Here is a 15,759-nt window from a genome sequence, read left to right as displayed (position 1 = left end):
ATAAAAGGCACCCCTCGTATACTATATATGTATATGTATATACTATTCCAATGTACGGAACGCAAATGTAAAATCACTTACTTAACAATGGCGAATATCGTTTCGGAGATTTTATGTTATGCAGATTGTGGCTCTTTAAGAACAACTTATCATAAAATACGTCATCTTTTTTCTTGGATAATGAAGGCAACATTTCAAAGGATGGTGGAAAAATTTCACGAAACTATTTATAATAGTTCTGCCGAAAATAGAAAAAGAACTGGCAGACCAAAAACTGGGCATTCTTTTGAAAATATTGCTGCAAGTGTTTCTGAAAGTCTTCAACATCGGCATGCTATGAAAAGGTTTTTCTGGTCATTTTTGTTTTTGTGAATTGCCTTTTAAAAATATTTTAAGCTCAAACGTGTATGGCGTACTTTTTTTCGATGCCGTCTAGTGTGCTACCTTACAAGGAAAAGTATCGAATAACGCTGACAAATATGAACCAGATGATAGAGAATTGTAAGGAAATGCATTGCTTAAGTTTTGATAATTCCAGGTGTGCAAATGAACTGGGTTCTCTAACAACTAGCTGCAGATAGCAAACCTTGTATTAGCTTTCACATTTTTGTTGCGTCACTCAAGTCGCAAGGCGCACTAAATTGCTTGGGGTGATTTCTGCCAAATCGCTAGACAAACATAACCCAGTAGCAGGTGTAGCGTTGAATGAGAAACACCGCATAACCTGTGAGATCACACATGAAAGCGGGTAGCTGAATGCAGTTTTCTTTGAGCTGTGGAGTTACTTACCTGATGAGCCATAAAGAAAGAAAGTACAAACCTGGTGAGCTACAAAAAGCAAGTATTAGCATCTACGTGGTAAATTAGCCAAATAAAAATGAATGAAGCAAACAATTTTTTTCTTGTTTATTTATTCAGCATAATTTTTATTTACTTTTATTAGTTGCTTATAATACATAATTAAATATTGTTTTACTTTACTCTTTACAAATACAATTAACAGCCTTATTATTAGCGTTCGTACATATTTTCTGCTTTTTATTTAGTTTTTATTTTTATTTATTTCTATTTTTGTATTTGCCCAAAAAGGTGGAGGGTGTTTAGGGGGACTCTTTAAATTACAAATTACATAATTATAGGTGAGTACGACCATACTTTTGTTAGGTCTTCGTAAATTTTTAGTTTGCGTGCACCGGCGCTTCGTTTGCTTGGTTATTTTGTTTTTGTTTTTTTTTTTAGTTTTTAGTTTTTGTTTTGTTTTTTTTTTTGTTTCAGGTTGCATGATTGATTTGAGTGCAACGTGTTCTCCAACTATTTGCTACATAGGCTACAAGGAGGGTGGTGGTTTCTGAGTTCTACCTAAATAAGTATGAGAAGAGCAGTTGCAGGCATTCGCCGTTGCTATTTAACTAAATGTTTTTATGTACTCGAAGGATATGAATTTTTTTTTAACTTAAATAACTTACGCAACGTGGAATGCCTGCCGTTTTGCTTCGTTGGCGGCGTTCATTTTTTTTCACTTTTTTTTTTTGTTTACTATTTTGCGTATGTTTTTAATAGTAATAATAATAACTTTAAATGTATTCATTAATTTACTCATTCATTTCTTATTTAGTACATTTTTAATTTGTTAAGTATTTGCGTTAAATTTTTCTGTTCAATTGTGACGTGTTTCTGCAATAAAATTTTCTTTTGTAGTATAAATGCCGCGATTTTGGCAGTTCTCGTTGGATTTTACCGCTTTCACTTATTCGCCTAATTTATTTGTGAGATTTATTTGTGTGTTTTAAGTAGATATAATTTGTATATTATATTTTATTTTATTTCTAATTTCAAATTTTATTCCATAGTATCTGCTTCTTATAATTGTAGATGGGCATATTTTAGATGCAATTGAACTATTTACAACTCCCATTTCATAGATACAATACTTCATCATAAATAGTATTCACAGTTCACAGTTGTAGTGCTTAGGTGCTTAGTGGCATTGAAAAGAGACAAGATTTAGATAAATAGTTTCGAAGTGAGGCGGCGCATAAATTCATTGTAAATGGGGTTTCCGTTAGGAATACTTGAACGTTCACTTAGTAAGGCTATAGCTGCCAAATTTTGCGAGAATGCAGTCGGGACAGACTAGCAAGTACAGCACTCAGACACAATTAAGTCCACCTCGGGTTCACTTTTTAATTTTCTTTACAAATACCCGACCTCTGAAGAAATCTGAGTAGATCTTGTGGTGTCCAGGAGCCAAGGTGATAGCTTCTTAACACATCAGTGCCAAAGACCTCAAGCCTGATTCGAGCGAAGGCCGGGCAGACGCACCGAAAGTGGTACGCCGTCTCATCCTCTTCTCCACATGCTGAACAGAGTGCACTGTATGAGATGCCTACCTTTCCCATGTGCTTTGCCCATAGATGGCAATGGCATTTTTGCCTCCTCGCCACAATGAAACTCGGTAAGTACTCTCCATTTGACTGACCACCTAAGTTTTGAGTTTGATAGCGTGAGATCAATCACCTCCTGCCTTCTAGCAGTTACAAACGTAGGCTGTGTGCCCTTGTTGTGTATGTTTAGGCAAGAGGAAGCGTTAAACTCGAATAGCCGAGAGCTCCGTTAATTGCATTTGCTGCTGTCCTAGATTGTATGCTGGGCATTAGCATCGGAATTGAGAACAAGGCCCAAATTGCGCCGCTCACAGAACTTGGCGAGGTTGGTGGCCTTCCTACGAGTGGCTCTTCCAGAGCATCTTAAGGAAAATAAGCAGATGCAATCACAAACCTCGACCATCCACGTCTACAGTCAATCAAAAAAATCTTGGCACGATGTCTTTTTTTATACTTCAACATTTTTTAAGTACAAGATGGCGCAAAATTCATCACCTCCGATGGAAGAATTATAATTTTTACAAGTCAATCACCAATCAATCAACAATCATATTTCACAGTTGTGCAGTAGACAGCTGCTGTATACAAACAGACAAACAGTGCAGCGCGTAAAGGTAAAGAAAAAAGGTCCCCATCACTCAAATTAATTTTTTTTATTTAATAGAAAACTTATTCATAAATAAATTTAATGATTAATTTTGCGCCACATTCTACAGTAAAAGACGTGAGAATCGAAATATTGCACTCCTGCAGTCATAGAACTTTTTACTCAAAATATTTAAATTTTTTTCTGGTATGCCCTTTCATAGCAAATTTCTATTCAAATATAAGAAAGAAGAAGTTTCAAATTGCTGAAAAATAAATTTAATTACATTAAAAAAAAATCAGGAAATTTTCATCAGAATTTCTTTAATTTGGCATAAATCGAGGTTTCACATTTGTCCAAAACTCCAAAATTTCACGAGCTTTTTATCAGAATTTCGAAGAATATTTAAAACTTTTTTTGTGTTATTAAAGTATTTAGTGGAACAAAGCATAAGTTTGAAATTGTAGAAAATTCCCTTTGATTTTTAATAAATTTTCTGTTGACGATCGCTGCATTCTATGTGCTTCAAGCGTTCAAGCGATGTATGCTAACAACAAAAAAAATGGCATAAAAAACTTTATGAATATTTCTAACTCCTTGTATTTATTTACATATGTATTCCTGACATATAAGCGTAGAAAGCTTTATAATTCAACAACGAAATTTATTATCAAATCAGCTATCCTTTCGTCAAACGTTACCCACTGAGCGTGAAATTCATAGTATCTAATCCCGCATAATCTACAATACGTCGTTTAGTAAATAACCCAGGCTTTGAGGAGGCCTTAATCACAACGCATGTGTCGAAAAGGTCAATATAATCGCGGAAGATTGAAAAGCATTTCTAACAAACTCTTCAGATCTTTACTGAATCTCCTACAGTATACGTAAAAGTTACCAAAACTGTTCTTTACCACAAATATTTTTAAATGAATTGGCTATGAAATGCTTCTTAACTGAGGTCTGGGCTTATACTAGCGGCCTCGCAACAGTCGACCAATTGTGAAAATATCGTACCAGAAAGGGAACATAGCACGAAATTTATATTGAGATGGTAAAACAATTAGCTGTTATTGATCATTTGAGTTACCTGTAAGATATATGAACCACCAGACCAGTGCCGGGTTAACACTTTCCATCGATTGTTGTAGCTGGTGATACTATGAATTTCGTTCACCCAACAAAACTGTTGGCAAGGAATATAATCTATTGTTTATGCGAAGTTGTTCGCAAGAAAAAAATCTCAATTGGTGGTGAGGCGACATTTTGGTTCTGTGCCATCTCGGAACTCATTTTTTCTTCCTGTTCGTTTAGCCAGAAGCTGAACCCATAAATAAGCCAGTTCTACAAGCACTGGATTACCTGAATTAGCTTCATGCGAATTCTGGCTCTTCAATTTAAAAAGTGCATTTTGGGTATAACATTTTGAGCCCATAGCAGAGATGCGACGTGAGAGGTTGAGTGAGCTGAAAGCCGTCTCGGAGAAAGAGTTTGATAACAGTGCAGACAAAATGGGACGAACAAAAGGCGAAAACGAAGTACAGCAGTTATGAAAGAGGAAAACCTATAGAATATTTGACCCTCAACTGTTTTGTCTCTAAACGCAAAAATTTTTTTTACAATGTATTGAACTCTACTTAATTTAGTTTCTGTTTGATCTAAATTATTTGAAAAATCATTTATAAAACTGCATTCACCATTGATATTATCTTTGATATTTTAAATTAAATTTAATGGCTCATATTTTTCTGGACCATTTTAACTCAATAGATCTTATCCGTGTGGGTGTTTTCGACGCTTACTTTCAAAGGTCTCGAAATTATTATGTTTATACGGTCAATGGAGGGTTAAAATTTTAGTAAGAATATTTTTGAAAATTTCAGTAAGGATCTTCTCTGATGATCATTTGTCTCTAATACTATTAAGCCCGTCTTTTATTTCCCAGTAAGAGAATACATACACATGGTAAGCTTAGTTTTATGAGTTTTTCGGATAATTAAATGGATTTGATACCAAATTAGAAGAACTTGAATACACTTCTGCATTCAAATATTCTGCAACTTTTCATCGTTATTTAGCATTTTTTGTCTTTTTTTAGCTACTTGCAATGGAATGAAGAAGAAGATGTTAGCACAAGTGTGATTCCTCGAAAAGGGAATACTTTGATGGATTTGAAGGTTGCTTGGAAGAATAAATAAAAAAAAATTCTTAAATGTATTGACAAAGTCGCCTTTGTGTTTAATACCAGCACAAATAAATTAAAATTAAAAAAATTGTGATTATAAGTATTAGAAGAATTTTTTGGAACAATCAATATTTCGCCAATAATACCCATCAATTAGTTTTGTAGGTTTTAGCTAGCAAAATGTGATCATTATTTTCCCTTTATATTTATGAATTCTCGGTGTGTATTTTTCTGCTAAGTAGATCCTTTAAGAATCAAGTTTTTTAACATTTTAATGAGTGTACCAATATGTTTACTTTACAGCGAAATTCTCAGATATTTTCAGAAGTTTAAACTTATTTGTGCTTTTACGCACATAAATATCAAGACCCACTCTACGCACTGCGGTTAAGAGTCAAATTACCAGGTTTTCTGTGCAAAAATTAAACATTCAAAACAAAGAAAAGTGCGTTTTATCGAACAATGACGAACTATGATTGAACGAAAGGTTACTATGTTGATCGATGTTGGCTCACCAAACTATAAGCGTGCCATTCTTCTTCAAAGTCAGCGAGAAAGTCTAGGGCGAACTCTATCTGTGGATGTTATTTAGTGCACCTTCTGTTAGCGCAAAACGATCCAAAAATGTGACGACATTTGTTACACTGTGCATACTCATAAGAATAGACGGTTTGCATAGCAAATTCCTGGGGCTGTGTGTTGTCAAAAAAGGGTGAAATTGATTTTCTACTAAGATCTCCCAACGTTTGAAAGAGTGAAATGCATGCTAAACAGTCGAATACATTAGAGTATTTTAAAGACAATATTCGAGTAAAAGTTATAGCGATATCGGTCTAGGTGCGCCGGGAAAAGTGATTTAAAATTAATTTTTTTTTTGTGGGCATTAGTTTTACAAAAAAAAAGTGCGTGACATAAAACTAATTTATTGTCATCAAATTTATAATTATTTTATCTTGGTAGCGTCGTTACAAAAAATGATGGGTCAGCAACATGTAGATATTTTAGATAGACCAAATTGCATAGCAAAAGGACGAGCTACCTTTGGCATGCCACATAAAGTCTGCAGATCGACGATCTGAGGATTTTTAACGCCCACGTGAAGTCAGTAGAACTATAGTATATGGTTATGAAACGTGGAACCTAACTGCTCGTAGCACTAACCTTTGGGCTGCAACTAAATAAACACCTATCCACCACGAAGCACAACCATCGCCATTGGGGCGGGAGACCTGCTAATACTTCGGGATGCCAGGTTGAAGCAGAAGCGCAGAAAGCATTACCATTTCTTGGGACAAAAAAAAAATGTCTAGCTTCAAACAAATCAAGTTATAATCTATATGTCGGGGCGCTATGGTGCGCTTAGGAGCCACTAGAAAATATATATATATATACATACATACATATATATATAATTTTGTAATGTAAATTCGACTTAAATCTACTTTATTGAGCATTGCCAAAGTTATTCAACATTTCTATTGATCAGTTTCAGATAATGGCTCCAGCATTTTGAGTTTTGCATAGAAAAAGTGGTAATTTGACCTACCGAGCCCTCAATACACGATCTCTGTATTTGCCTTACTTATGCACCAAAACACCACTAACCCCTTTCAACTACTCTCAGTTTTTTTACTCGTCGCTTCATTGAACTTTGCTATCCCTATTTCTGCCATTTCTAATGAAGCGCAAATACACTTTTATGACACTAACAACGTTATTCATATATAGTACAATACATTTAAGTCTCATCCCATTATCGCATTCCAGTTTTTGGGTACTTACATATATATTTTAGAAGTACGCCGATATCTCTCTATAAAGTACACAATTTATGTACACCCCGCAACAAAACGATAGTTGATTGACATTTTGAGCAGTTTTGACTATTTTAATTTTTAGAATTTGATTGATTTTTTCGTAAAAGTGTAGTAATGGATCCAGGCCCGTAATTGACACCTGGCTGTTGGAGAAGATATTTACCTCCCTTACCGTAATTGCAGAAGCAAGTAACCAATCCATTGATTCTTCATTGTCTAGCAAAAGCGTTATAAATTTAATTTGAAAATTTGATAAACAAATTCGAAGAAAAGAATTTCTAGAAAGATTTTTGCATGCAGTTTTGAAACCGAATAGTTTAAGTATAATAAAGTGCATTAAACACCTCGCTGATTTTTTATAATTTTTCTTCTTCATATAAAACGAAATTTTTTTATAAGGAGAAAATGTGCAAAACTGTCAGGGAGGGGAATTATAAAAAATCAACGAAATTTTTTAGAAACTTTAAATTTTCTTGTACTGAAATTTATTGGGCTATAAAACCAAAATCGTTTCTGTTGAGCAATGCGCTACACTTTTATAAACAAAAATTATTCAAATTCAAAAAAATAGTCCAAACTTGTCAAAATGCTGAGGTGCTCTCGCTTGTCTCGTAGGTAAGTGGGCAACTATTTAACCGCTACTTACTACAGCTCTTCTTTAAGACCAGAGAGCCAAATTCAGAGACTGCGTACGCTTTATACTTTATCGCTTGGGCCGAAGCTGCTAAAATATTTCGTTGCTGTCATTGCGTTTTGTTGGGGTTGTGTTTGAGCTTGAGCATGTAAGGGTGTGCTTGTGGCTGTGACTGTGACTGTGGCTGTAAATGCTTGGGTATCTGTGTGTTGGGCGGCGGGCGTATTACTATAATTACAACTACTATTATTAGCGCTACTCTTTTGCGGCGAGGCGCTGTATGCATTTAAGCAGCTATCAAAGCTTTTCTGCGCTGCGCCTGTATTACTACTACTAATACTATTACAACTATTATTGCTAGCATCGAAATTACTATTCTGACTTGCTGTTACTGCCGACTGTTGTTTTGTCTTTTCACCTGCTGCTAGCGATTGCTTTTGTTGCTGCTGCTGCTGCTGCTTGAAGGTCTGATATGCATCCGAGGATACGGCGGACCAGGAGCCATCTTTCGCCTTCACATACAAATGCTGTTTACTCGGCTGTTTGCTGCCAAAGCTGTGATTGTAATTGGGATGGTGTTGATGGTTTGATTGGTGGGTTGGTTGATTGTTGGCTTGCGAGTGTGAATGTGATTGTGAGTTTGACTGCTGCTCGGGCGCTGTTGCTGAGGTGTTGGAAGCCCAATCATTGAGCAGTTGATTCGTTGATGTGCTGAGCGCGGCACCAAAGTCGCTGGCAACATCGGTGATGTCGTTAGTTTTTCTGCCGCCAACACTACCAAGTTCATTATCATCGCCGCCTGTGAGAAAATCGAAGTGAGCGACGCTGCTATTTGCAGCGCTTAGTGGTAGCGCATTGCCACTACCGCCACCACCGCCACCACCGCCACTGCCAATGTGGCTGATGAGCAGTTGTGATTTATTGCTGCTGGCGCATGAATTGCCGCTGCTATATAGATTGCCAAAGTTAATGTTATTCTCGCTTTTGAATATTTTCGGATGACGTTGGCGACGCAATGTGCCCGCACCGCCACCGCTGACCATCTGCGCGGCCAAAGTGGTGTTGGCAAAGGCACCGAGCCCTTGGCGCAGCGCATTGCTAGCGGCCAGCAGCTGTTGTTGCTGCTGCTGTTGTAATTGTCGTTGATTAGCGCTAGTGGCATTGCTGGCATTGCCACTGCCACTGCTGTTGTTATTGGTAGTGTTGAAGGGATTCAGGCGCGGCATCAGAGTTGCATTTGTTGCTGCGCCAACGCTATCGCTACCCGCGGAACTTGAAGCAGTTGCGGCAGACGAGGCGGACGAACCATTCGTAGGTGTGGGCGAGATGCGGCTGATGTTGCTCATGAGATCTAGTTTATTTTCGGTGATGTTGATTTTTTGCTGGCTGCCAACACAACTGCCACCATAAGGACTCTTCACGTCGACCGCATTGGAGTGCACAATTTTCTTGTTGTTTGCGCTTTTCGCGGGCGAGGCGCTCAAAATCGCCGTAGATGCGGTGGAGGCGGTCATTTTGTCATTGAAAGGGTTTGCCGCAGCCAAATCGATGAGGCCAGCATAGTGGGTGCTGGGTGGCGCGGAATACATGCCAGCGGCGCGATAGTCATCGTGTTTACTATGCGCTGGGCTGTTGTTATTATTGTTGCCGCTGGTGTTGTTTAGTTGGCGTGTTGCCTTGCCATTGGCTACAGCGTTGGCCGATGTCGGCAGTAATGGTGTTATTTTCGCCGTTGTGCCATAACGATTCTGATAGAGTTTGGCATTTGCCACCAAATTTGTTGTTGCATATGCACCGCAGCTATCATAGAGCGCGCTGCCATTGTTAATGCCAACGATGGCTGGCACATTGTTGCCATTACCGCCACCACTGCCACCGGATGTTTGTTGCAATGTGGCATGTGCATTTCCGTTTAGCGTTACGTGTCCCAGCGGGCCGTTGGGCGATTTGAATGTTGAACATGCAACCTCCGCATAATCAGGCATGTTGAGCGGTGTTAGACTGAAAGCAGAAAAATTAAGAAGGGGAAAGGGAAAAAGAAAAACAAAAGTCTTTGGTTAGTTGAGAGTTGGCGAAGAAGAGTGGCGGGTAAGTGTGTGAATGCGGCGAAGTGTGTTTTCTATTATAATGTTTTTGTGTTGCTTGCTGTTGTTGTGACTTCCTGGCAAACGAGTGAACATTTCCATTAGAACGGAAATGCATAGCATAAACATACATACATTCATACGCACCCAACATACAAACGCGAGCGCCCGCGCCATTCAAAAATTGAATATGCCATATTGCCACACTACCTTCGGGTGGTGGAGTGAGCTCATGCCACACACACAACATTTGCAACATTTCATTGCATGTTCAGTTCATATGCACCAACAACTTGAATTGGTTTGTTGCATGTCGTTGCGGTGTTTCGATTTTTTTCTTCCTTCCGATTTTTCATACAACTGCCTGGTTGCTTGGCTGGCTGTCGGTGTTTTGGCGTGCATGTCACAACTGGCTGGGGTTTTGTTGCCGGAAATTGTTGTTGTTTTTTGGCAAAATGATTGAGTATTTATGAGCGTTGCTCGGTCTGGTCATGCGAATACCATACAAATCTACACACAAATACATGCGCATAGGAGGCGCGCTGTTCCCCTTCCTTCACTTTTAATGGGTTGGCTGCTCGTTAGCATTAAGTAACAAGCGTTGTTGGTCAGCGGTTTAACGACAATACAATAGAGGCTACAGATAGGAGTTTTACATGAGAGCGGAAACGGAAAGCGACCATTGGAGGAATGGAACAAAATAAATCGCGTTAAATGAAGACATTTAGAAAATAAAATCACGCTAATTGAATTCCTAAACAATATATTTAAACTACTTATTAGGACAAGACATGTTCAATGGAACTGCCATTAAATCTGTGAACGTATTGCGAGGGATTACCACTCAGCAATTGTAATAAATTGTTGCAAATAAAATAACAAATAGTTACATCCCTTTATCTTATAAAATAGAGTAAAATTTTTTTTTTTTTAATATGTATATACAAATGTATGCTAATAACTGCCTCCATATTGCTCCGACTTGCACCGGATTTTTAATACCTTCCAGCTATTTTCGCCTGCAAAGTTTTTCCCAACATTAATTGCATAAACATTGCAAGCGAGGCGTGGTTATGAACCAAAATATACAATATTATACCTAAAATCATAAAAATTGGAAGAATTCGCTTTCAAGAATCGTTATTTCGCCCAGTATCTTTCCTTTAATAATGTGGAAAAGGTGCTTAGACCAAAATGTTTGGCTAATTTTTAAAAGTCCACCGAGGTTGATTTTAAGACATTTTCGTATTCTTTTATTGTATATTTAAATCCAAAATGACATTTTTCTGCAATAGTTAAAAATGTATTTCTAAATATTAGCGACTCACTATTAAAAGGTGACACTTATTTAAGAGGTGATGCGACAGAAAAAATTTAATTTGAATGTTTAAGTAGCACATAATTGATATTTTATTCGACGTTTTAGTTCAGACTTTGTTGATCTATACACTCTAAAGCTGTTGTATACCTCTCGTGTGCGTTCGAAGCTAGAATATTCCAACTTTATTTGGAAACCATATTATCCTTGTCATATTAGAAGGCAGAAAGTCTTTGTCCATAAGCGTTACGTTCTTTGCATTCTAGTAATCCAATTCCACACTTTCTAAAATTCGATGTTTTCTCATTAATCTGAAAACACTAGACATTAGAGGGACTATTTTCTCCCTTACTTTCGATAAGTGGGGAGACCGACTCCTCATCACTACTGCAGAAATTAATTTCACTATTCCTCACCGAAGCTTGCGCAATCATAATATTTTCTGGTTAGGTATGGTTTGAACTAATTAATTATGCTTTCAGAGTTTTGAGAAAATTTAATATGCTTTACTTAATGAATTGTTTATATTAACTAAATTCTAAGTATTTGGCAATGGCATTCGCATTGAATATTAAAATACTCAAATATTCACTCATAATGTAATCTATGATATAATATTTGTGAGTTAAAACTTCAAGGCTTATCAGCATTTGTTATTTGTGAAAATAAGTAGGTTTTGTATTCTGTGAAAATAAGCAGGCTTTGATTGCAATATTTTTTATATAAAAAGGGGAATATTTTTGAAAATATATGTAAAACGCATGATGGAAAGAATTATGAGATGGCGCCTATCGTGGTCCCGTTACTTTGCTCTCAGCGAATTTGACAACGAGTTACGTGATTTTAGCACCAGTATGGCCAGATTACCATGATCGTAACTTGATTTAGAATTTTTTTTTTGTTATTTAGTCTCGGAGTTTTAGTTCTCTCTCTTTATGACATTTTTCTAGCTGCTCTAATTAAAATGTCATGTTTATAATTTTGTAAAATATACATTTTTTAATAATTAGTTAAATAATTCACTCAGTTTTATTTAGCTTTACTTTTTTTTAACATCTGATGGCATTGCTCGCGATTGCAGGTGTTGTTGGTGTTCTTCTGCTTTCGGCAGTCAAATCTCTCTCTCGCTACTGCAGTGTTGCCTAGCTTTGGATATAAAAACGCACTAAAATGCCCATTTAAAGAAAATAATTAAATCACCAAGTTTTTATTGAATCATTTAAAGAACTTTCTATGCATGACAAATTGTCTTTAGAATGTGCATTTTTTTAAGTGAATGTGTTATGCTTGTGTACAATTTAATTTATGAGTTTTTTTTTGTTAAGCGATACTCTTTTGTTAAGGGAACGACTTATTCGCTATAGTATAAGTAAAATGTCAATACAGTTTCTTTAGTATTTTCTGGTATTTTGTGGCTTATTTTTACAACGAATACATCTCTTGAGGCCCTATGTCCCACAAAGGATTGATGGCGGGAAGAAACGATTACACCTCTATGGTTGTAATCCGCAGTCAGTAAATTCAAACGCATTTTAAAATGTGTACATAACTGATCGAATATTTTATATAAGATATGAAGACGAATATTCCGATATTCTACAAATGACAGCTGGAGTACCGCAAGACAGCGTATTAGGTCCTCTTTTATATCTTATATACACCGCAGATGTGCCAACTCCTACAACAGATAATGCAATGATAGCAACGTTTGCGGATGATACTATATTAATGGCATCAAACAATGACGAAAAACTGGCGACCTTTACACTTCAAAAATTAATAAACAATACAGTAAATTGGTTTGAGGAATGGGGTATAAAAGTTAATAAAGACAAAACTATACAAGTTATATATACAAACAAAAATACATCAAAATATAATGCTACCTTAAAAAACAACAAAATAAAAATGTGCCCAGCAGCAAAATATCTTGGAATAACTATTGACGAAAAACTAACATGAAAACAGCATATCATTAATAAAAGAAATCAAATTAAGAATAAGTACTGGCAATTAAGTTGGCTAATCGGACAAACTTAAAAACTATCACTTTATAATAAGGTGACTATATACAAAATAATTATTACTCCTATCTGGAAATACGGAATTAAAATATGGGGTACGGCTAAAAACACAAATCTTCAGCTTATACAGCGAACACAATCCAAAATATTACGAAATATAACAAATAGCCATACATCGTGACTTAAACGTAAACACTATCCAAGAAACAATCACAAAATGTACCACTAAGCATATCCAGCGACTGTTAGTCCACCAAAACGTACAAATGCATAAAATAGTACCGGCAGAAAACATCAAACGAAGATTAAAGCGACTCACACTGACTGATCTAACAATAAGATTTACAGTGTAATTACAAAACAAAAACAAATCTTCTCAGAGTTACCTTTTTTAATCTTCTTTTGTTTAATAATACAATTTTTTTTAACTTAAAGTTTCGGTAGCTTTGAATTAAAAAACAAGAAACAAACTTCAAAATTTTCGCATTTTCGGCATAAAAAAGCACTAAATTTATTGCGAAGAGCAAATGGTTTGCAATACTGCACAACTCGGAAAAACGTGACGTCACGCACTCTCTGATGGGCGCAATCTTCTTTCTATCATTGTTGTGTAAAACGTAATTCGAAGTGCTGAAAAAATTAACTAAAATTTTGTCGTCATTTCGTCTTAAGTTACAGGATTTGGTCGTCATTTCGTCTCAAACAGCAGGAGTGTGGTTTTCTTATTGCAGAATTTTTGTTTCTCTGGTCAACATTTGTGGGGGTGCACACTACTTAAGTTTTGTGCTGTCTGAAAAAATAATCCCTGGGACAGCAGTATTCTCCAATATTCTTTCTCTGTAGACTAGGGCACATGTTACATTTTCTTCATTGAATTGAAATAAATAAATAAAAAGCTAAATCTGTTTTTGATTGAATTGTTTTGCATTAATCTATTATTCTGTCTGTAATAAATAAATAAATGCAATTGGAGTATATGTATGTAATGAAGTAGGAGAGATTCGATATATGTAAAGAGGCGTATTAAAAAAAATACAAAACTGTGTTAAATATTAGTATGTTTGCAGAGATGCGCAATATATTGGCTCGTCTAATTACTACTTGGAGTTTAGGGCGTGCAGATATGAGAGCTAAAATCAAAAAATATTTTTGTGTGGCATTGACATTAACTTTCTAATGCGGAAATGGTAACCAATGATATTAATGCTTAATAAAATTATATATAAATTATTCTCTTAGAACAAACAAAATACAAAAAATTCTCTCAACAAATACTCGTACCATAAAGGAAAAACAAATACGCTGAACTTTGCCTAACAAAAATGTTCAGTAAATTTTTGGACTCTGTAAATGTTGGAATCTGGAATTAAGTAGAATTGAGTTATGTATATTTGATGTCAATAAAGCAACAATAAATTACTGCTGTCCATTTGACATAAATTATAGGTAACAGTGAAATCAACTGTTTTGAGAAAGCGACACCAACATTATTGGTACTTCTCAAAACGTTGTTGTCAATAATGATGGGAAAAGCAAGTAATAAAAAATAGCAGCAATAAACGGTATTGTAAAAGTACCAATTAAACGGTTTAATTGGATTTTTTTTTATATTCGTGAGAGTAAAACCAGTGAACAGCCGATCACATCACAACAAAAAACATCACCCACTACGACGACACTCTATTTGAATATTTTTAATAGTCGTCAATGAGGAAAAAACGCTATTGAAAAATTTACAGCAGTGGGGAGAAGTAGGCGCTGAAGTGAGCAGATAGAAATAGAAGGGGGGCCGGAGTGCAAAACGCCAACATATTGAGAAAAAACCTGAATGTTAATGGCTTTGATGGCAATAAATTTTACTGCGACGCACACGTTTCAAATGTAAAACGGATATAATGAAATTTCCTAGTGAAAATATGGTTGATATACGGGAAATGAACTGTGCGCTAAGAGGTGTGGAAGTGAAGAAGGGAGAAGGAGTTGAATGCGCAGAGCGGAGGTAGAGTAAGGGGAAGGAGAAACAATACTTGCGAGAATGAATGTGTATGAACAAATACAAACAACAGCAATAAAAGCAACAAAAAAAAAACAAATAAATGCAGCAACGCGGGTGTTACCTATCAACTGTGCCGAGCTTGCAACGACGAAGCAGCAGTTGCTTTATTTTTATTTATTTTTTTCGTTTGCCACTTACTGTTTTTATTTGCTACATTAAATTTTAAGCAATACAAAAAAGGTATACGCAATGTGATTTGCTAGCACGCAAAAGGCGCGGGTGGTACAGTGGGCGTAGTGGAGGAGTTGGAGATGAAGATGGAGGAGGTGGAGAAGGAGTATAAGCAGGGGGAGTAGAGTTACAACCTACGAACTTCGCTGGAATTCATTAAGCGCAGCAAAAGGTGCGTTGGTCGACAAGCAAACAAGCAGACAGTTGGACGGGCAGACAAAAAGCAACAACACAGCCGACAGACTGTTTGATAGCCGACCCAACTGGGGTATCTGCTCCGCGCTAAGAAATGTAGGAAGCGCTAGTGAAATATTAAATTTCTTTCAACACTGCTCACTTTTATTGCCAATTGCCAACAACAATGCTGTTGCCTAGCATTGCCGCTATTTTTTGTCTTATTGTTGTTTTTATAATTGTTTCTACACCGCTAGCAATGGTTATGGTGGGGGTGTGCACCTCAAGCAGCTCCAAACACGTGGCTGACATTGCCATTCCATTTC

The 15,759-nt window shown here is 36.4% G+C and overlaps 1 protein-coding gene across 1 annotated transcript in view; it reads right to left on the bottom strand.

Annotated features, from left to right (window-relative positions):
* Window positions 1-7,468: 7,468 nt before the first annotated feature.
* Window positions 7,469-15,759, bottom strand: part of LOC128864751 (uncharacterized) — a 190,425-nt gene continuing 182,134 nt past the window's right edge. The window contains exon 13 of the mRNA XM_054104507.1: window positions 7,469-9,607. Within this exon, the coding sequence (XP_053960482.1) occupies window positions 7,669-9,607 (1,939 nt within the window). The 3' untranslated portion in view covers window positions 7,469-7,668. The remainder of the gene's footprint in view (window positions 9,608-15,759) is intronic.

Source organism: Anastrepha ludens, chromosome 5, assembly GCF_028408465.1.
Source record: "Anastrepha ludens isolate Willacy chromosome 5, idAnaLude1.1, whole genome shotgun sequence".
NCBI lineage: Eukaryota > Metazoa > Arthropoda > Insecta > Diptera > Tephritidae > Anastrepha > Anastrepha ludens.
Note: the sequence above shows the minus strand (reverse complement) of the source record. Positions and strands in the feature narration are given on the sequence as shown.